This window comes from Poecilia latipinna, unplaced genomic scaffold (assembly GCF_001443285.1).
Source record: "Poecilia latipinna isolate Pla-1442-1.1 unplaced genomic scaffold, P_latipinna-1.0 Scaffold650, whole genome shotgun sequence".
NCBI classification, from domain to species: domain Eukaryota; kingdom Metazoa; phylum Chordata; class Actinopteri; order Cyprinodontiformes; family Poeciliidae; genus Poecilia; species Poecilia latipinna.
Genome location: NW_015113266.1, coordinates 52,558 through 75,312, shown reverse-complemented (window position 1 = coordinate 75,312; position 22,755 = coordinate 52,558). Strand labels below are relative to the sequence as shown.

The 22,755-nt window shown below is 37.4% G+C and overlaps 1 protein-coding gene across 4 annotated transcripts; it reads left to right on the top strand.

Annotated features, from left to right (window-relative positions):
- The first annotated feature begins 1,422 nt into the window (after window positions 1–1,422).
- clockb (clock circadian regulator b) lies at window positions 1,423–22,456 on the top strand. 4 transcript variants are annotated; one of them, XM_015043818.1, is made up of 24 exons: window positions 1,423–1,557; window positions 5,340–5,431; window positions 6,246–6,403; window positions 8,355–8,443; window positions 8,845–8,904; window positions 8,984–9,132; window positions 9,677–9,768; window positions 10,582–10,671; window positions 10,869–10,989; window positions 11,267–11,380; window positions 11,800–11,918; window positions 12,016–12,098; window positions 13,822–13,928; window positions 14,037–14,184; window positions 14,317–14,392; window positions 17,775–17,919; window positions 18,040–18,143; window positions 18,251–18,409; window positions 18,634–18,792; window positions 19,366–19,572; window positions 19,983–20,170; window positions 20,279–20,411; window positions 20,945–21,076; window positions 21,485–22,456. In XM_015043818.1, exons 4-24 carry the CDS (start codon window positions 8,427–8,429, stop codon window positions 21,830–21,832), a joined length of 2,751 nt encoding a protein of 916 aa, XP_014899304.1. In that variant the 5' UTR covers window positions 1,423–1,557; window positions 5,340–5,431; window positions 6,246–6,403; window positions 8,355–8,426; the 3' UTR covers window positions 21,833–22,456. The 4 variants fall into 4 exon arrangements, with proteins under 4 accessions (XP_014899304.1, XP_014899305.1, XP_014899302.1 ...); XM_015043819.1 differs by having other exon boundaries at window positions 6,243–6,403; window positions 20,948–21,076; XM_015043816.1 differs by having other exon boundaries at window positions 6,243–6,403.
- Window positions 22,457–22,755: the final 299 nt, after the last annotated feature.

Sequence of the window (22,755 nt, the reverse complement as noted above, 5' to 3'; positions counted from 1 at the left end):
CATGTACAGTCAATGGGTGGGAAGACCCTCAGTGTATACTATGTGGTGTGATCAATGTTAGAAAATTGTTTGAAAGATAAATTGTAATTTGGAGAAAACATAATATGAATAATTAAAACAGACAGCAATATTCCATTAAAACAACCAGGCAGACATCTCTGTAAAATCAATAAACTTACTTTAAATAGTTTGTTTAACAGCATTTTATGTTGTAAAACATTGTTTAATCAAAATAAAGTCTATGCTCCCACAAAACATCCCATGCCCCAATACGTCTGTCGGCATAATATAAGGCATATTCAGTTCTTTTGAGTACTTCCTTTTCTTTCCTTTATTACTTTCATGGTTTCAATCAAATATCCCTCCTTTTAAGATTGTTCTTTTGTGTTCTGTACAGCTGCAGCAATTAAGCCGTTTAACAACACAGAATACATTTTAGGAAAACTGGTAAACAATAAAAGACAACGTGTTTCACTGCTTTGCAGCTTGTGGCCAGAACAATATTAGAATCAAATTTGAATGCCTCAGAGTTTGACATCAAAATTTGACAAAAGATCATAGTATTTAGAAATAACAGCTTGGTTCCTGTCCCTCTTGTAATGCCATCAACTAGCATTTGCCCAAAGGAGAAATTGCTTATTTTCTTCAGTGCACTTTTTTTTTAAGTAAAAGCTTGGAATTTCTCAGATTTTCCAATGGAATTACCCTATATACTTCATTAACCACTGGTGTTTTTAATGTCAGTATGCTTTGGACAGTGGGGAAAAATACACCAGAATCTTTGAAATTAATGCTTTGTTGTAAAATATTACTTAATCTAGATAAAGGCAATCTAAAATTCTGGTGACATCATATAAAGCAACTAATCAGAGTTCTTTTGGGTGCCTCAATGTTTCCATATCTAGTTTATTTCCAGTTTTACTTAAACATTATTAAATAAGGGGGGCCTCGAAACTAGATATAAAGCGTCATGGCGTCTAGCGCCGATGATTGGACGTTGATAAAAAGAGGAAAGCCCTGCTATCTGGACTGGGCTATCCCTACTGTAATCTCTTTCAACCTAGATATGTATCACATTCAGTCAATTCATCATAAATCTGTCCGCTTAATACACCTTGAGAAGTGTCAAACCAGTTTTAATAACTAATTTAAACAATTTTAAGTAATTTATTACGAGAATCTGCAGGCAACCTAATATATTAGAGGAACTTCATAATTTACAGTCAAACGCAAATGAAAGTGTTGAGTTGCCATATTGTACTTATAAAAACCTCCAATGGACTCAGAGTGGAGCAGCCAGGTTGAAAAGGCCATAAAAACGCGGAGTCATTTCTCCTCCGGAGATCACTCAGCAGTTTCCCTCCGTTTCTGCTACTGTACTTGCAAAATAGTGCGCCCTACTGTCTCTATTGCGCATGACTGTACGTCGTAATATGAAGTAGGCCTCCTGTTTTTCTCCCCAGCCCGAAGTCCTCTCAGTCCTCCTGGCCCCCACCGCCTCGACGTGACGCTCAAGTAAGCAAAACAAGGAGACTGGCTGCTAGGTAATTCGTGAAGGTAAAGATTTTTTTTTACTGCACATACAAAAGCTTTTGTTGAGAAACAGCTCAGTTGTTTGTGTACGGTGTTTTTTTTTCGGCGTGCGGAAGCGGTCGGACTGCAGAGCAGGCTTCGGGACTGTTTCCGCACGCTCGAGGGAGAGTAGAGGCCCAGTGACCCACATTCTGAGCTGCCAGTATCTGTGTGAGCGAGTGGGCGTGCGCGTGCGCGGCTCCTCCTTAGAGAGAGTGTGTGTGTGTGTGTGTGCGCGCGCCCATTGACTATATATGTATGCGTGTGTGTTTGTACATACATCTGCCGCGAAAAACGTTTCTGCCGTCGCTGATTTAGGCTGTTTCTCACCGGCTGGTGTTTCTGTTTTTGTCGGCTTGTCCGAGGACGCTGCCTCGTGCGGTTGTTAAGACGCACTCTCTCGCGCTGTTAGTGGCACAGCGGTGATATTTTGAAGATTATTTCGTCTTCAATGTCAGTTGTTGCGTGACAGCTCCAGGCGCGGCGCCAGCTTCCAATGATAGAGACTGAATTTTTTGATTTAATTATTTGGGATGTTTATTTGATCAATGTGAATCGCGTTACCATTTGCGAGTGTAGCGGGAGAAAACGGGGACAGTAAGAGCATTAAACCTCTTGAGTTAAATGGGCAGTTTTCGGTAGCCAGCTTAGTTAGCCTGCAAGCTAGCTGTATTGGTTGTTCTCTTATGGTTGTATAACAACAACACCTGTGGCATTAAAAGGTATGTAAAATACTACTTCTTCTTGGTCAACAGCGCTGCTGCGGCCATGTTGCTAATGTCAGAGTTTATTCATTAGTAATGGTGCTGTGTTTCTTAGCACAACGTAATAACGCTTCACCTACTGACCATCAATTACAGCTCGAACAGACCCATCAAAGAGCTATGAATGCAAAGTAATGAGAAAGATAATTTGTTCTGGGCTTCTTACAATTAATGTGACCTTTCTGCCTGCAGTCAAATCTTAAGAGCTGGGGTTTTGAAATAGTTAGACAGTGGTTCTCCAGACAGTTTAAAGATACTATCCAGTGGTGTACTTTTTTCTCTTTTTTTTAAAAAAATTATTCTGATATACTAACAGCATGGTAGTGAAGGATGGATTTCACTGCAAAATTTGACAAAAAGCAAATATTTAAAAATGCAATGTTTGGTTCAATGACATCACAAGAGGATATAGTCATGCGCCTACATTTGCAGTTTTGGTCCTTTAGTCATATTTTAGCAATGAAAATATCTGGGTCATTACGCTTATTTGACAATTTGTACTTCAAGATTATCATCTCATCCCTTCCTAGGATCATTTTGTATTTGTAAACAAAGTATATTGCAACATGTACTTAAACCATGATGAACAACTTTGTTTTGTGTTGTAGTGGAACGTTTAATGACAATTTAGTCTGATTTATTTTGGTGCTGATCAGTTTTGGGTCAGTTGACTTTCTTGAAATATGTTCTGTTATGTTTTTTATTTATATAACTGCTTTAGTTACTTTAAACAGAGTTAAAATATTGAAAATTACTTCAATTCTTTGTCAAAGTGGGTACAAAACATTTCCTGTGGCGGGTATAGATTGACGAATGGTCAGTACAAAATATCCTGCATTAGTCTGAATAATTTTGTTCTCATAAAAAGTTAGGCATGAATTAATATAAACAGGGAAGGCATCAAATAGTGAAGGGGCAAAATAGCCAGTATTCTACTTGTGCAATCTGCTGGTGTAGTTTCTTGCACACCAGGTATTATATGGCTCCAAATAATAATATTGACTGTCAGATTGTCACGTACAGTTAATTTGATTTGATCAGGAGTTGTAATTTGTCATATACAGTAAATAATCTCCTGGTTCTAAGAACTAGATGAAAGAATACGTAATACAAAGTTTTCAAAATCAGAGAATAATAGTCAAATAATTTGTGACATTTGAGCATATTATTTTTATGATTCCTGAAAATTCTTAATCAAATCAAATCGTATGTGATGCTTTAATTGGTAAAAAAAGTAGTTTGCTTACAGATGTGACATGGAAGCAAGAAGGGATGAGATGGTAATGTGTATAAAATTTGGGTACAAATTAGTGACCACTAAGTATTTTCCAAAAATGTGCAATATGTATTTCAAAATGACTCAATTTTGTCAGACCAAAACTTCCTCAATAAGACTCAGCTTTGCCATTAGCAGAGGAAGAATAGAATAAGGTTCCTCTAGGTTCTAGCAGCAGTTTTAGCAGTAGTTATAGTAACCTACTACCAAGGTTTCACAATATTTACAGAAACTATTCATCATCCAATTACTTTTTTTGTAAAGCAGAATAGCCATAGTTATTCATATTGTGGAAAAATACTGTGCCATATTTATATTTATTGCTATAAATGTCATGTATTATAGTTATTTATTGTTAGTTTGACTCCTTAACCCAAGTAAAAATGTGTAATAAGATGATTAATAATTTATTTGCAACCTCTCCAAGTTGTTGTTCCATTCAGGTACTTGTGCATACTGTTGTACTTTTTTCTGTTCTGCTAGAATAACACAAGCTGATATTTGGGTATTAGTTGGCCTGTCTCCTCAGGTAGCCAGTCTGTAATAGACCTGATGCTTGTAGCTTGCCAACTATAGTTTTTTTTTTTTTTTTTTTTAAAGAAAGTTATCTGGATAGTAGGGTAATGTAGCTTTTGGGCATTACCCATGTTTTCCAATATGGACAATATTTCCAAGCATCTCAGTTTTGCCATACTTGTAACGAAGGAGAATAGTGCTGGAACATTTTTCAGCCAGCTGAGCTGCCGTGCAGCTGGAATAAACTTCCCCATTAAAAAAGCCAGTAACTCTTTAAAATGTTAATAAGCCTTCATATAGATTACTTGCCTGTGTCTAAAAGAGCAACAACTATACATTAATTCTTAATAATGTTGAGAAACTAGACATACATTCTAAAGCATGCTATGAACTGCTTCCATGTAGTTTTGTGAAATTCCTGCTGTGTTTTTACAGCAGCTCAGATGTTTTGCTGCAACCTTATTACCGAAAACACATTTGAAGGAAGAATCTGGTGAAAACAAACAAGAAGAAATCTGTTTTTCATTAAGGTAGATTAGATTTTGATTTAAATAACACCTTTCAACAAAATAAAGTAAATATAAAATACTGCCCATGGCATGTTCATAAACTTTGAACTGAGTTGGATTGATTTTTTTTTTTTTTTTTTTTACAGGAAATATCTGGCGTGTAATTTTAAGAAGGAGGTTGGCATAACTTAATATTTCAATAGGTATTATTACATTTCTTGAATGTGGGCCATGCGGAGAAATAAATTAAATTTATTTGACTACTGTAAATAATTAGCTTATTATTTTGCAGAGAGGATCAAGCAAATATCGAGTCTCATCCCTCAAACCTTTGAAGTGTGTCAAGCAGCAGCATTTAGTTATTTTGACTCACTTGATTGGTTTTTATGGGTTCTAACAAGATAGCCGTGACCTTTTAGACATGTGAGAATTCATGATTAACTATACTCCAATTTAATAAATTGATATGGATATTTAGATCAGCTGCCAAATTAGCAGCTGAATTAGAGCTACAGTTTGGTGCGAAGAACTGAGTCATTGTTTATCATTGTCCCAACAAGTTTTTAGCATCAAGACATGAAGGCGTCGCTCCTTAGCTTCGCCATCTTTTCTGATCTGGCGCATAATCTCCTGAAAATGTGCTGCCTATTTCATGACATGAATTATATTCGTAGATTTTATTATCTGTTTATATTTCTGCAGCTCGGGTGTGGTGAGAAGTTTTGTCGCAGCTTGCAAAGAAGACTTGGATCTAAATAGGCCAGTTTTGTCTACAAGGGACATTCCAGCTGAAGGTGAGTTGAGAACTATTCTCAATAAGTGCTGGCAAATGAAAAGTTTCTTGAAGGTTTGTGGTTTTATTTAATTATTGCGCTTTCAAGCACAGGAATTTTTAAAGACCAATTATCCCATGAGTTCACGTGTTTTAGAGGAACCGAAACTTTTTAAACATCCAAGTTTAAATGTTGTGTCACAGAATTTGTTGCCAATATTTGTAATAAGGAAGCAGACAATGTTAGCTAATCTTATGTCGAATCTCTGCCTAAGATCTCAAACTGTATCTGTAAAAGAAAACAAATAGAACGATGGGTGTAGTAATGAGATATTTTAATTACATACAAGTTCTGAGGATTTATGTTATAGTCCTTTAAGTAATCTTATTTAAACTGTTTATAATATCTGGTCTTTGCTATGCCTTATTTTGTTGATTTAGTCAGTGTTGCTGAACCTAAACTTACATTGGATATGTCAACTATTTATTGATGTATCCAACTTAAAAAATGTTACAACACATTAGAAATCATTCATTCCTGAAATCAGAATCCGTAATGTAGAAATAAACACTTTCTTTTCATTAATTTATTATGGTAAGTTAATCTATTTCAAAATATAGCTTTGTTAGTGGTGACTGACCTCTTAAAACCAAAAAGATATTTTAACTGAGTTAAAAACCACTTTACAAATTAAGTAATTAGGTTTGTTTTGTTTGGATGATTCACATTACCTGGATTTTTTGATTTCGTCATGATCACATTTCTTGCTCTCTCTCTCTGTCCTCAGCCCTAAACCCTCATGACCCTCTTTCTTGTGCTCTGGTTTCTTCAGCAGGTTTTGGTCAACCTCCGTTTGTCTTCCTCGTGGTTTGCTGTCCTCTTTCAACCCCAATGACCTCGATACCTCTTTTGACCTTTGAGTCAGTGACAGTCCCCAACCCATTCTGTGGCCCGTGAGAAAAGACGTTTAGATTGTGCAAAAGCTGCGGCGGGGTGAGGACTAACTTCACACACTTAGACATAATGGAATTGCATAAAAAACAGTTTTGATCTGAGTAAATTTAATGTATCATCTAGCTTTTGCTGTGACATTAGTTCTATAATCTTGAAAATGTTCTTCAGGTGATAGAAGACCGACTTTGTGATTGTCTTTATGTGACTATGAAGGCTCAGGTCAGAGTCCATCGCTACACCCAGATTTTCAGGCCTGATCAGTAATTTCTAGCTATAATAACTGAAGCCGTGAGTTGACTCTGTCATTCCGTTTTAGGTCCAAAAAGAATTACTTCAGCTTTGTTTCCATTTAGATAGAGAAAGCTATGACTCATCAATTAATTGATTTGGTCTGTGCATCTACTCAGTGCTTGAATGAGTTTGTTGCCACCTGGTGACGCTGTAATGTAGAGCTGTCTATCTACATTACTGTATTATTATTTGTTATAATCTGAACTACTTAAATTTTCTGAAGTTTAATTGCCTGTAAAACAACTCTTTTAGGAACACATCTAATATTTCACTGCTCTCCCTACAAAATCCTCCCTCTTTGGAGATTACTTGTACTAGATAACTATTAAACAAAATGAAACAGACATTAAAAAAAAAATATCTTGACTAGCACTTTTGTTGTCAGGTGCTTGCGTTTTCTTTGACTTGAATTGACTTGACACAGCTGGTATTGATCCAAATTTCATCATGACTCATGAACTGGTTTACAGGTTGTTAAAACATCATCACACATGAAATCGCTGAGAAATTTCTAAATTTAGCTCAGACAATAAATGCCTACTTAGAATATTCATCTTTCATTAACGTCATAAATATTTTTCTACAGTGCTGGCTAAACTTGTTGGCACCACAGGTTAAAAATGTGTAAAACCTGGATAAGAAATTGAACTTTTATCACTGTAGCATATTTTTTCTCTGACATATTAAAAAAACTAAAATTATTCAGTTGGGAGAATAAAAGTATTATTTTGAACAAAACCAGTAGTGGTGCAAGTATTGACATCATTCACATTACTTGTAAAATGCTTAAAGCTACATTTAGGAAACAAAATACTTAATTTTTTAATTATCTTTCTTTTTCTCTTGGGTAAAAAAAATGACATGGCATGACCTAAAGGTTCATGACCTTTGGACACTGGCATCTAGCCCAAACATAGACCCACATTTATCTTGGCACCATGCACAGAGAGTGGAGTAGTAATAGTCTCCAAAGCTCACTGCTGAAGAACTGATGCAAAGACCATCGTCTTAGGATCACAGATTGACAACAGTTAGATACTACTAACATGTCAAATAGTTAAGATTGATGTTAGAAAGCTTTCTCTGTTCTACTATCATAAATGTAAACATTGAGTTTGTTGGGACCTTAGTCATTTTAAGCTTTGATCAGATGATTTCAGATTGATATTTTCATCACCAAGCACTCCATGTAGATTTGAGGTGGAAACTATGTGATGGAGTGGGCTTTTTGCTCTTCCAAAAGTCCTGGGAACCCATCAAAGTGGATTGAAATGCTTGCAATAGCAGGGTATATCAAATGAAAATAAGTAAACCCAAAATGGGGTGTCATTAGGTCTTTCAACCATTTGCTCAGAACAAATGGTCGAATCAAGACAAAGATAACTCACCAGACACACAGTAACCCAATTTTATGTCTGGTCTCTTTTCTCTTAAAATGAGACTCAGATGTTGTGTTTGTCCTATTTCCTTCAGTGTGATGTTGCGATGCTGCAATGCAAGAGGAATTTATTTGAAGATTTTTCTGCATCTTTAGCAGTGGTTAAAATAAATGTGGCCGGCAGTGTTTGCAGTTAATGCTGGTTAAATTAAAAGCGACAAATTTGTCGTATGATTCTTTAGTGATGAGTTATGCTGTTAATCCACTGAATTGGATTATGAAGGATTAAAGCAATCATTTGTTTCACTCTGGTATTTTCAGGTGCTTTTCCAAATGCCTACCTCACGCCTAAAGAACAAATTACTACAGCCACAGCCCTGATCAGCAGCCACCATGACATCAAGCATAGGGTATGCTGACACACACACACGCGCACACACGCGCGCACACACACACACACACACACATTCATTTCTCTGTAAATGATTATAAATTTTTGCATAATTAAATGTAAAGTATGATGTTCGTGAATTGTCTGTGATTATAAATGAAAGTATTTTAACATTCATATTTGGAGCTCAGACAAGACACACCCTATTACTCATGTGGTAAACCTTCTTGGCAAGCATCGCACATTCCTTTTTCTTCTTTTCTCTTTGTTTGTGATTGCAAATAAACTTACACATACTATCCCTATTAGGAATCTTTTTTAGCTGTTACTACCAACACTTTTATGCTTCAAAGCTGCCTACAAACATACACAATTAGAACAAGGAGAAAGCTGAAAGTCAATTTTTTTCACATCCTATAGGGATGATTGCAGCCTCACTGATGGGTTGATGGAAGAAGATGAGAAGGACAAGGCGAAACGGTGAGCTTTATGCCTCGGTAAAGTTCCACCAAGGAGGCTCTGATCCCTTCAAGTCTAACCAACCTGCTTTGGATTACAGCGTGTCCCGTAACAAGTCGGAGAAGAAAAGGAGAGACCAGTTCAATGTCCTCATCAAAGAGCTTGGCACCATGTTGCCAGGCAACACCCGAAAGATGGACAAGTCTACCATCCTGCAGAAAAGCATCGACTTCCTGTGTAAACACAAAGGTCAGGCGTTTTCACCCTCCTCCCGTCACTTCCCGTGTTTACGTGGAACTCCTTGCTGAGTGGAGATTTCTTACTCTGTTTTTGGGATTAATTATTCACTTGGACATGCACTCTACTATCAGGGTTGTTTACCTTCATGATCTGAACTTTGTAAAAACATGCTTTATTGCCCTTTTTATGGCACATGGAAATTGTAAAATATTATTTGATTTGCTGTAAGTGCTTGCCATACACGAAATGGTTGGTGACTTAAAATTTGGGATTGAGTTATTTTAGTGCATGATGATTGTAGATTAGGTGCAAGAACTGTATTTGGGTTAATAGTTTTACAAATCCAAGCTTTTAGTTTTTTCCTGCAACTTAGAAATATTTTGTCACAATTTTTGTTCTTAATTGTCCTGTTTTGCCATTGGATTAGTCTCTGAGAACATTTGTTTTATATGACCTTCATTTTTCTGTGAGTGCATCATCTCCATCTGTTCTTAGTTTCAAGATTCCTGAAATGTATTTACTTAAATCTCATCCATCCTTCTTCCTTCATCAGAGATTGCAGCCCAGTCAGAGTCGAGCGAGATCAGACAGGACTGGAAGCCCCCCTTTCTAAGCAACGAAGAATTCACACAGCTCATGTTGGAGGTCAGAAATGTCACATTCTCTACTCTATTCCTGTACTGTGGGTGACAACAGTGTAGTACCAACTCTTCTGTTGTTTCTGTGGTTGGGTTTTCCTATTGTAGTTAGCAGATAAAGTTCCAGTTGAAAGCTTAAGGGCCTTTTCAGAAACTTAAAGAAATGATCCCACTGCATCCATTAAGAAACGATGTTTGATGCATGTTTTGAATCATTGTTCTGTTGGAACGCTCCTCTGGATGCACTGGTGCAACCAGTAGAGACTCTGAAACTATTGCTGAAGTTCAACAAGGCACAAATTAGGCCAATAATGTGTTCTGAACCAGCGAAGGGCACTGACTGTACTCCAGCTGTTCATGTACGCTAGTATCCTGCAATCAGAGTTGAGATGAGAAGGCAAAATATAGAAAATGTAATGTCTGAGCGATTCAAAAATCATTACAAATATTTAGGTTTGCATGTATAATTTTGTCTCTGTGTTGTTTAGAAAAAAACAATATATAAAACCTGTACACCTGGCGTCATTAGAAAATGATAGTTATTTTATCCTGGGGAAAACAGTGGTTCAGATAAATAATTTAAAGGAAGACATTAATGTGGCGTTCATGCCAATTTTAAGTCTATATGACATTTTAACCAGACCTATATCTGCACTTGATACTTTGGCTTATTAAAAAAAAGCTTCTGTTTTTGTGTATTTTTTTTTATTTCACCTTCTCTGACTGGCAAAAACCAGCCCTTAATTTCAGAATATAATTTGCACTTTTCCCTTGCTAGTAAACAGAGCATTTGACAGTGTAATTTTTGCTTTTGGATCAGGCTTTGGATGGATTCTTTATAGCAATAATGACTGATGGGAACATCCTTTATGTCTCTGAGAGCGTCACCTCTTTACTAGAACACCTACCAGTAAGTATTACCGCTTCTGTTTGTTGCTCATTTTGTTTTGGTCTTTCATTGTATGATGGTGTACGCTGTAATGCATTTTGTGGGTTTGTTTGTTGTTGTGGCTCAGATTAAAAACTGTAAGAGCTTCTGTGTAGTGAGAAGAGTTTGGCCATTCTTTTGTTTTTGTATTTCTATGCCTGAATCTTTGTATTTTCCAGGCGGACTTTGTGGACCAGAACTTATTAAACTTTCTGCCTGTTGGGGAACACTCCGAAGTGTATAAGGTTCTGTCTACACACCCAACTGAACTGGAGAGCCTCAGCAGTGACTATATGAAGAGTGAGTATCAAATTCACTTTGTTTTTGTACTTTAGCTTGAAATGCTGCAAGATTTATTGAACATAAATTCAATAAAACGTCTCCAAAAGTATTTATTCTAAAATCTGGAAATTACTTGTATGGATTCAGTTTATCTTCTGACAGTTACTCTGAAGACTTTCATTTTTAGAAATATGCTGATTCAGCGCCATCTGTTTTTCTTTGAAACATTGTACACAAATCTACAGAAATGTAATTTGTAATTTAAGTAACTTTTTGTCTATCTCTTCCTCTTCAGCTAAGAATCATCTAGAGTTCTGCTGTCACATGCTGCGAGGAGCAATTGACCCCAAAGAGCCTCCGGTTTATGAATATGTGAAGTTTATTGGCAACTTCAAATCCCTCAATAACGGTATGTTGCTCATGTTACTCATAGTTAATATGATACTGGATGCTTTAGCAATGTTTCATGATATTGTTACTTAATAGTCTCATTCTTTTACAATTTGACCAATATAAAGTATTCAATCATATAGCAATGTTATCAGTAACATTTCCACATATTGTCATGTCAAAGTTCACTATATTCTTTAAGTTGTGTAAGTGTATGAAAAACTTTGCTTCTTTGAACTGAAAACATTTACAACCATGTGGCTTGTAAATTAAGTTTTTCAGTTTCTTATTTGTGAAAACAGTTTTATACCTCTATTTCACAGGTATTCACTAGTTTTTGTTAGTTTATAACACTAAAATTTACAAAATGTGAAAACAATGAAGTGATATTAATATATATATTTTTTCATTTAATGGAAAACGGTTTCTCTGTTGCAGTTCCAAACATTACGAGGAATGGTCTGGCAGGAGTGTTACAGCGGTCGCTGCAGCCTGCCTTCGACGACCAGGTGTGCTTCGTAGCCACCGTCCGCTTGGCCAAACCTCAGTTTATCAAGGTATTGTCAGGATGAGTACACGGTTGAGCCGTCCTTTTGTCTTTTTACATACAATATGCTTACGGTCAGATTCTCATGTTTGTTTTTGTGGTTGTAGGAAATGTGCACAGTCGAAGAGCCAAATGAAGAATTCACCTCAAGGCACAGTCTAGAATGGAAATTCCTCTTTTTAGACCACAGGTAAACACACTCTACAGTAACTGTGTGAATGTAGGAGGGGAATTCCTCTCCTACATTTACGTCTGCCTTTCCAAAATATTTTCAGGAGGAGTTTTGTTGTCATAAATTAGGTCAAAGAAGGAATTTAAAGTAAGATCTCTCAGTAGCACACAGGAAGATTTGTGAAATTTAATGTCTCTAATACCTTGTGAGACAAAAAAAGTTTCTGCTTAGTGTGTTACATCAATCTTTGTAAGTTTATTCTAGCTGGTGAGTACAATCAGCAAGATTTGAATCCTGGGAGCAATAAACTAGTTCTAAACTATCATTTAAAGTAAACTTTCTCTTCCATTTTAAAACATGGACAACATTTGTCTTACCTGGATGATGTCAACATGCATTAAGACAGGCAGAGCTCTGCAGACATTATGTCACCAATTTACTGGTTTAGACTTAAAAATGAGTTTGCAGCCCAAGTTTGCAAGTTAGCAAAGAACTTGACCTATTTTTCATTTTAAAACGTGCTGCAGATGGCATTGTAGAGGTTCAGATTGCTGACCTGTGCTTTTTCTGCTTTGTTTTTTGGTCTGGTAACAACCTGTTGTGCTGTCGCGGCTCTTTCCGTTCTGCCTCAACCTGCAGAACCTGAGTTTCGACTGCTTTTCCACTGTTTCTTTACTTCATCTTAGAATTTTCCTTAATTAGAGGTAACTAATGACACAATTAGGGAAGACGGCATGAGAAGAACATCTTTATAATCGGGCTTTGAGATGACAGCTTTGTGTATCTCAAGCGGCTGCTTTGTGAGCAACCGTGGTGGCATGTAGAGATTGGTCTTGTATGTTTTTGGAAGAGCTTTGTCTGATTAGTTTCAGTTTTTATACCTTTAATCAACTGTTCTTATTATTATCTCAGCTACTGGAATTTAAAATAATGAATACTATTTGGTCTGGGGAACTCTTGCTGATCTCAGTGGTGAACCGTTGCTCCTTTTCAACCTGATCAATCATCTAGTGCTCGGCTGTTACGTGAAATACACATTTCATTGTACTTTACAGTTTCAGCTGTGTAAATTCAGTGAAGTAATCCCCAATAAGCACAAACATTTTTCATGCTGGTCTGCATGCTAGAAACATCTGGACATTTTGACAAATTTGACTTTCACAAAGTTTTGCACAAATAACCAACATAAAAACTTTTGTTTTTTGGCAATATAGTAGGGAAGATATAAAAGATGGCATATAGTGCGATTCTGGATAGAAATAAACTGCACTGATATATGCGACTGTCAAGCATTGCATCCATGCAATAGATTATATTTTAGGTATATTTACCATTGTGGTAAATTTTTAAGTTACTTCTAAGACCTAAGATTGCTGTTGAGGCCTGTTGAGTTTGAGACATAATAAACTACACCAGTAGGTTTGTCTCAATGAGAGATATGACAATAATAAATCAACACCTGATCTTTGCCTATTTTCTAACCGTAAGCTTTCTAACCATAATAGACACACACTCACACACATGTACATATGCACTGGCAGATAGATGAAAACAGACTTGACCCATTTTCATACATGCACTGCGTTCCTCCTGAAAATGGTTTTGAAACAGATTGACATGTGAACACAAAGATCTGAAAATGGTGAACATGGACAGTAGGGAGAAAAAATTAATGGCCAATTTTCTGAAACATGTTGAATTGTGCATTAATTCCTGTGATATCTATTTTTTCTCTCTTCAGAGCTCCACCAATCATAGGCTACCTGCCTTTTGAGGTTCTAGGAACATCAGGGTATGACTATTACCACGTGGATGACCTGGAGACACTCGCCAAATGTCACGAACACTGTGAGGCTTTGCATTTTCTCTTTCATTCAAGATTCTTTAGAGGGTTCCTATCACTGCCTTTTTTGTAACATCTTTTGTTTTGCCTGTCTCTATCCCTCGCCCTCTCAGTGATGCAGTATGGAAAAGGGAAGTCGTGCTATTATCGCTTCCTGACTAAAGGTCAACAGTGGATTTGGCTGCAGACACACTACTACATCACCTATCATCAGTGGAACTCCAGACCTGAGTTTATTGTTTGCACACACACGGTGGTCAGGTACAAAACCCTTTTGAGATTATCTTTTTCATATCAGTTTTTTTTTTAATAAAAACTACCTTTTTTATTGTTTGTCGATTTATCCATGCATTCCCCCTAAAGAAATCCTTCTTTTTTTAATCTGCTATGCAGCTATGCAGAGGTGAGGGCGGAGCAGCGCAGAGAGCTGGGAATTGAAGAGACCAATCCAGAGGCAGCTGTTGATAAAGTGAGTCATCCCTGTTAGAAATGCTCTGTTTGTTTTTAAGTTTTGCATTTGTATTTTTCTCAACCACATTAGTTACAGAAGTTGTGATATACCTGGTGAATGGAAGCTATGTTATTAAAAAAAAACAACTAAAAAATAAAGCATGACCAAGACAAAACAAAGCATCTGTCCAACAAGATATTACACATTACAGATAGGCAGAATTTCCATGCATGGCAATTTAAATATAATAATCCTACAATACATTGTTTCTAAGCAACTTTTTGCTATATAGATGTTACACACACTGATACTACAATACCTTCTACTATCTGGTATATTGGGCAGTTCTAGTTCATGTATTTACAAATATCTATACCATGTTTTACTGCTTTATTGAAAACAAAAAGCAACTTTTAATTTGTTTGAAACATTTTACTTCAGTTTATACATGAGTGAAAATGAAGAAAATCATTGGCCATGTTTAGTCATGGCTTCCTTGTGGTTATTGTGCAGCATAATGAGTATGTGCTGCATTTAATATGATGTATATTCTGTTATTTATGGAGTAACACAACTGCAACAAGTTATTTTAAGTTTTGTAGGTTGGCTGTAGTCTCAGATATTCTGTAGATTAGGATTGGAAATATTTCCAAATCATTTTCCAAACTATTCTGTGTAGCAATAGTCAACCAGTTTCATAAAGTGGGAAAAACTCTAATGAGCACTAGATTCAGACGGTATTAAAGTTTGTTTTACCGCAGCTTAGAGCTTGTGGTCCTTTGCTGCTGCTGTTTCATCTTGAACTCAGTGAACTATGGCAGTTATGTTTCGACCTGCAAACACCTGGGAGCCATCCAGGAAAACTAGTGCCACCAGTAGCAGTGGTTCTTCCACAGCCTTAGAGACAAGTTATCACAGTACCTAAAATGAATCACTTGAACCTGTTGGAGGTATTTAGAATTTCTGTTGAAATGTTCAGGGAGATGGTAAACTGTAAACAGATATGCTAATGTCACCAGTGTTCATTTTATAAGCTTTGCTGGGGCAGTTTAATGACTGAGACACACTGCTGCAAAATCTAGATGGTCTCTTAAAAGGTACTTGCAATGGTGCTTGTTTGTGGTTGCAAATGTTAAAACCACCATGTGGTTTTTCCACTAAACCAGTTCTATTGTGAAACTGAGACAAGAGTTATAAAGCAGCCATTCTTAGTGTTATCATCGCCACAAACTCTGGCACACCACATCTCCTGCCATTTTAAAGTTCTTAGCAAAGAACTGCTAATTTTTTGTCTAATCTACAAAAAAAACAAAAACATTTTAATAACTGAGCTGCAGCATTGATTAAAATGTTTGATTAGCAGGATCTCATCTTCCTGCTGCTTCTTTTGATATCACCTGTGAGAGTTTAAGTAGGTCAATGTGCACACAGCAGATCTTGAAATGAAACCATAAACGTCATTTCCTGCAGAGTTCTTAAACACTAATAGTGTTTTAATAGGTTTTGTAAATAAATCTCACTTCAAACTCTGTCTACATCCCTCCTTTGCAGCACTGCTGGTAGCGATCAGACGTTAGCTGTTTGGGGTTGTTAAGATTAAACCGCAGTGTGTTAAAAACAGCAATAAGAAGTCAAGCAGGGAATATTAGAGCATCTGTTTGCAGGGATGTGGACGTAAACAATATGATTTGTGTTGCTTCCCTGCAGTGCTCTCCTCCACAACTAAGCTGAGGAGAACATTTATTGGTCGAGACATTTATAGTGTCACGATGACATAGCGCCAAGCTGCCTCCCTGGATATGGAAAAATCAAAGTTATTTTATGGAACCAGTCAAGACCTGTTTCTACCTACAGCTTTGGTTAAGCATTGGACGAGCTCTGCTGGAAATGCCTTATGTGTTGAACATGTAGCGGGAATCAAATTCAGAATGCTCATATTAAAATGTTTAATGTCTTAAAAATGAATTACTGCAGTAGCAGAACCAGTCATTCTCACCTAGTGTTCAGAATATTCTGCCATGACCCACCAACGCCTTAGTGTCACTTTATACAGAAAACAAAAGCTCATGAAAAGTGGTGGCAGCAACAACCTGATGACGTGAGTGAGAAGAATAGGGGTGCATTACTCTCAATATCATTGTAATATTCAACAAAAATGCATGTTTTTCTAATACTAAACAGCTTTAGTTTACATGAAGTGAAAGTTGTTGATATGCATTTTAATTCATTTCTCCCAGTTATTGAAAAAGCACTGACATCTGACTGTTAACTGTGTTTCATATTCTTGATTTGCATGAAAGCAAATGTAGGATTTTGAAAAATCAAATTTTGGCAGCATCTGTGGAGTGAAAATATATTTAAAACGTATGTATAATCCAACATGTAGAAATGGATTTAGTCAGATCTCAGATTCATGCTTTTCTTGTTTAAGTTCAGTCACTTCTAGTTGCAATCTTCTGATAGTATCTATCACCTTTTTTTAAAAAAATTGCTATCTCCTTGCCTTTTTAACCTGTATATGGATGATTTATCTAAGCTGCTGAATCAATGTAGGACTGGCTGTCGGGTTGGTAATGGAACCATCAACCACCTGATGTACGCTGACGATCTTGTGATATTCTGTCCATATAGTGCTGGTCTGCAGCAACTGTTAAGGGTTTGCTCTAAGTACGGGTTACAGCATGATATTAAATATAATGCAAAAAAGAGCAACATCATGATTGTCAAGAGCAAAGAAGACACTAAATTATCTTTTCCTGGCTTCACCCTGTCTGGCAGCATCCTCCAGGTCACTGATGAGGTCAAATATTTGGGACATTACATCACTGCTGACCTGTCTGATGATACATTTACAAGCAGAGTTGTACTCATTATGTACAAGCTAATATTCTCCTTCGGACGTTCTCCATGTGCTCAGCATCTATCAAAATTGCACTTTTTAAAGCGTACAGCACTCCAATGTATACAGCCCACCTGTGGTGGCGTTACAGGAAAAGTAGTATGAATAAACTTCAGGTTGCTTATAATGATGGCATGAGGATGCTGCTTAGGGTGCCCCGATGGAGTAGTGCCAGTCAGATGTTTGTGAATGCCAGTGTAACAACCTGCGCTGCTGTGCTTTGAAACTTTATGCACAGATGTATGTGTAGATTAACAGACTCTGCAAACAGCATCATTCAGACTCTGACCAATCCTGTTCAAAGCTCAGTGAGGTTTTTCTCCAGTTTGTGGAATCACTGGCGGATTAGTTTATATGTCAGTGATTGATTATTTCATTATATATTTTTTATTTTTCTTCTTTTTATTGTTCTTGTTTTGTCTGTTTATGGACCATAATTGTGTCTAAATAAAGAGGATTGATTGATTGATTGATAATTTTTGTGTTACTTTAAATTTGTAGAGTCAGGATTCTGGTTCGGAGTCACAGCTGAACACATCCAGCTTGAAGGAAGCTCTGGAGCGGTTTGACCACAGCCGAACACCTTCGACATCATCGCGGAGCTCCAGGAAGTCCTCGTCTCATGTCTCAGACAACACTTGCACTTGTAAGGAACTCTACACGGTTTATGCCAACGAGTTAAATCCTTGTACTCAGTACAAGTAAAAGACGATTGCAAAGTGTTTCACTGGGATCAGCCGGGTCACCAGTAGTTTTGTCTCTGCAGCAACAGCTCCCAAGCTGCATATGGACATGGCGACGCCCCCTCGGCAGTCCCTGGCCTCTACCATGGAGATGACATCTCAGCGACGCTCTTCCATCAGCAGCCAGGTAGGCTTGATGAAAATAATAGATTTTTATTATACTTGATATTTTTGTTTTCTCTTATATCAGTGCACTTTAGCTAGTTTGTTTCTTGTCAATCTTTTTGTTTGCAGTCAATGAGCTCACAGACCACAGGACAGAGTTTGAATCCTGGCATGATCACTCAGCAACAACAGCAGCAGCAGCAGCAACAACAACAGCAACAACAACAACAACAGCAACAACAACAGCAACAACAGCAGCAGCAGCAGCAACTTCAGGCAAATGTACAAGTAAGAAATGAATCCACCTACTTCAGAGGAGATACTTATACAAAAAAGACTAACTTAAAAACAGCAGAGGGCAGTAAACACCCATAAAATGGATGATAGAAGGATCTAAAGCTACTTGATACAACTTCACATTCTCATTCAACAAAATTAAGGTTTCTGTAGTATATTAGAGGACCCTGTCTTGAAAAGTGTGTTATCATAGAGCTCTTCTTTGTCTTCTGAAGCCGGTGATGGAGTTCTCAGCACAGGTGAATGCCATGCAGCACCTGAAGGAGCAGCTGGAGCAGAGAACCCGAATGATCCAGGCAAACATCCAGCGGCAGCAGGAGGAGCTGAGGCACATCCAAGATCAACTGCAGAGAGTCCAGGGACAGGGCATACAGGTGGGCTCAATGCTACACACAACTTGCAGATGTGTTATAATAAGAAGCTCTTACTCTGCATTTAGTTATAATATGTAGCATTTGTACCTTTTTATGGTACATGTCTTCTACTTTTATTCAAGCTTTGTTGGTGCTTTGTGGGTAGATGTCACACTTAAATGACATTTCAGGAAAATGCCAAAAGACTAAAGTAAAATTGTAACTTTTTGAGGAATCTTTCCCAAGATTTCCTAATTTTGGAAAATACCATTTGAACACAACAGAAGCAGAATTTCCGCCTCCTTCTTTAGACAGATTGCTTTGTTTTCACCTTTTTGTTTGTATTTAGTTTACCTAACTTGGATCAAAGATCTGTTTTTGTTTTACATATTGTTTTCTTTTCAATTTTCAATCAATTAAATTGATTCAGGTACCGATTAAATTGATATCAGTACCTGAATCTGAACCCTAATGAGATACTTTCCTTGTTTCTGTTAACACTTTTTCTGGCATAAGCATCAAAATAACAAAAAAGCATGCAAATCAACATTTTCTGCCTCCACTTTGCTCTGACATTTGCTGTCTCCTTTATAGGTGCTGCTGCAACAGCAGCAGCAGAGTGGAACGATGAACGTCCAGCTCCAGCAGGTGGGCTCGGTCCAACAAGCAGCTACCTTGACTGGTCAGGTCCAGCAGCCCTCAGTTAACCCTGTTCATTCAGGATCTCAGCAGCTCACCATTCAGCAGCAAGCTCCTCCTCCTCAGCAGAGCTTACAGCAGCAGACCAACACACTCGCACAGGTGGGTCACACACAGGTACACACTTCTTATGCTGCCTTTCCTTTATTTTACTGGGCTCCCCATTGGTTGCAGATCCCTACATACAGCATAATATAGGATTAAGAAAGTATAGTATATAGTATGGCTGCTACTCTGATTAATGCTCTCCTTGCCCAGCTTGTCATTGTAAGATGACGACCATTTCTCAGCAGGACTAGAGTTGTGGCAAACGCTCTCTGCCTTCAGATAAAGCTAAATTTCTTCACACTTTTCTGCATCTGTATATCTGATTATCTAATCACCATAAAAAAAGATGTTATTAAATTTCAACTGAATGCCAGTTTATTGAACATAGCTATATCAGACAAATGAAGCTTTATTATAAAGAATTGGATGTAAATTCCCATTTTGTTGCTCGTTTGTTTTTCCAGCGTCAGCCACAGCAAGCTGCCCAGGCTCAGCCTCAGGCTCAGGGATCTGTCTCTGCCCCGCTCTACAACACCATGATGATTTCCCAACCTGGACCACCAAACGTGCTGCAGATCAGCACCAGCCTCCCGCAGAACAACACGCAGCAAGGCACCGCGGTGGCCACCTTCACACAGGACCGACAGATCCGGTAATAACCAAACTTTATTCTCTGTTTAAAAAAAAAAAAAAAGTCCTAATCATATATGATGTATGATAATAACAAGCTTACTTGAATGTTTTATTTTTTTCCTTCCAGATTCCCAGCAGGGCAGCAGCTCGTAACAAAGCTTGTGACGACTCCAATGCATGCATGTGGTGCTGTCATGGTGCCCACCTCTATGTTTATGGGGCAGGTTGTTACAGCCTACAACCCCTTTGGTGGCCAGCAGGTAAATAAAATAAACATTCATATGATGTTGACAAGCATCTTGCATATTAGTCATAAAACATATTTTTTTGCAGTTGCTAGGTTTTTTTAACCAGGTAGGCTCAGTACTTTAATGTATTGTTTATCATTATTGGTTAATTTCTTTTAACACGATAAGAATTATGATTAGTTATGGGAACAATAGGCTCCAATTTATAATGCATATAAACCCCCAAAACAAACATTATGGTCAAGACTATTGGTTTTACTCATTTTTCCATTGTTGGTTCCATGAAAGCATCAATAAATATGAATATGTATGAAAATATGATTTTGTGCTTTTAAGCTGTACAATATCACTGCTAAATTTAACTGGTGTAATGAAGTAACCTATTTAGTATTGAATAATATTTATTTTTAATGGCACAACTTTTGTTTTGGGGCTTTGACTGCATGAAGCGACATTAAGTCAAAGCCCTATTAAGTTTTGAAAAAAGATGGGAGAACTTTTAAATACTTTTTCCTCTCTTAAGTGTTTTACTTTTTTCATCTCAGCAGGGGGGACAAACCCAGACCCTAACTCTACAACCTGCCCAATCATCTCAAGGCCAGCCCGATGGCCAAAACCAAACAGCTGTAGTGGCACAAAACAGCCAGCAGGGGCAGCAGCAACAGCAGTTCCTGCAGGTAACAGAAGAGGGCAGAGTGAGCCCATCTAAACACATCATGTCTGTTTGCAACCAGGAGATGTTAAAAATAGTCTGAAGCATCTAGAGCAGATTGATAGTTCAGTGAATTTTATGCATTAAAAAATAGCAACTATGAAAAAAAAAAAATTACCACTCAAAAAAGTCAGTATAAACTGCACAATTGTTAGATCTATCCATAAAACCGCTGCTTGATATTTATCTTGAAATTAGACAACTCACTGAGTTGAATATTTAAATATAGTGTTTGGAGAAAACCTCAGAACTTAATAAATTAGTCACTCAGCTTCTTAGTAGCGTTTATTATGTATTGATGAATGTTTAAGAAGTGCAAAACTTACAAAAAAGACAAATTCCAAAATAATTTCTTCCATCTTTTTGCTGCTAGGGCACTCGTCTTCTTCACAGTAATCAGTCTACCCAGCTGATTCTGCAGGCAGCGTTTCCTCTCCAGCAACAGGGAGCTTTCACCCAGGCAACACTTCCACAGCAGCAGCAACAACAACAACAACAACAACAACAACAGCAGCATCAACAAAAACAGCATCAACAACAACATCAGCAGCAGCAGCAACAGCAGCAGCAGCAGCAACAACAAAGGCAACAAAAGCAGCAGCAGACGCAGCAGCACTCTCACCATCAGAGGCACCAGCAGCAGCTGAAACCACAGCCGCAGAAACAGCAGAAAGCCTCGTCATCACACAGGACTGACAGTGTTAACCACCAGCAGCAATGACTCCTGGAGGAAAGCTGTAGGAACTGCTGTACATGTCTGTGTGGGTCTTCTGGAAGTCACAGACCTCTCCTCCCCTCCAAAAAATTAATCGCCTTCCCTTCCTTGATTTGAGAGATTTTTACTTCTAGGAAAGGGGGAAAGTTCAGAGTTCGTAAGGAACTCTGCGACAGCCATCGCTGAGGCTCAAGGAAGGAGAAAGTTCCTGTTTTCCTCTTCAGAGGTAGAATCATGAGTCATGAATCATCTTCAGTGTCTTTGGAGACTTCGAAAGGATAAAAAAAAATACACCGTACGCCGATGATTATGGACTTTTTTTTTTTTTTGAAAGAGTCTCAAAGTAGACTGTGTACAGATTTACTGTATGATAAAAAGAAAACCTGTAAATATCCAAGTATAGCCTAACAGAAAACAAAACCATAGTATTTTATATGACTGCATGGAAAGAATAACTGTGTACGCTTTTATTAGTTGCTTTTGGAAACAGAGTTTTTACTTTTTTGTGGTTTCTGGTCAAACAGAGCAGGGATGTGCTCTCTGAGACCCCCTCCCCGTTCTCTTGAAAAGAAAAAAAAAAAACCAGTCCAGAACAAGGCTTTAAAGTCTTTTGGTGTATTTAAAAAAAAAGAAAAGAAAAATAGGAAGGATTGGGCTTGGGTGTTTTTTTTTTTTTTTTTTTTTTGTAGAAGGTGCTTTTAAACACTGTGTCTCCAGGACAAAAATGAATCCTTTTACCTTTGTAATTACAAATTATGTTTGACAAGAAGCTAGAAGAAACTAGATTACAGTTTAACTGAATTATTTGCAGGATAATTTCTGTACATATAACGGGTTTAGTGATTCCAAGTGCCAATAACATAGTGAATTGTGTTGTTTTTTTATTTTAAATTACAATATTCAAAGCAGTATATATATATAAAAGTATA

Bases quoted from the DNA above. Each gene is read 5' to 3' on its own strand.
- clockb (XM_015043818.1), top strand. The intron at 11,381-11,799 runs GTATGTTGCTCA...TCTCTGTTGCAG, and splicing joins CTTCAAATCCCTCAATAACG to TTCCAAACATTACGAGGAAT. The intron at 14,185-14,316 runs GTACAAAACCCT...TCTGCTATGCAG, and splicing joins TGCACACACACGGTGGTCAG to CTATGCAGAGGTGAGGGCGG.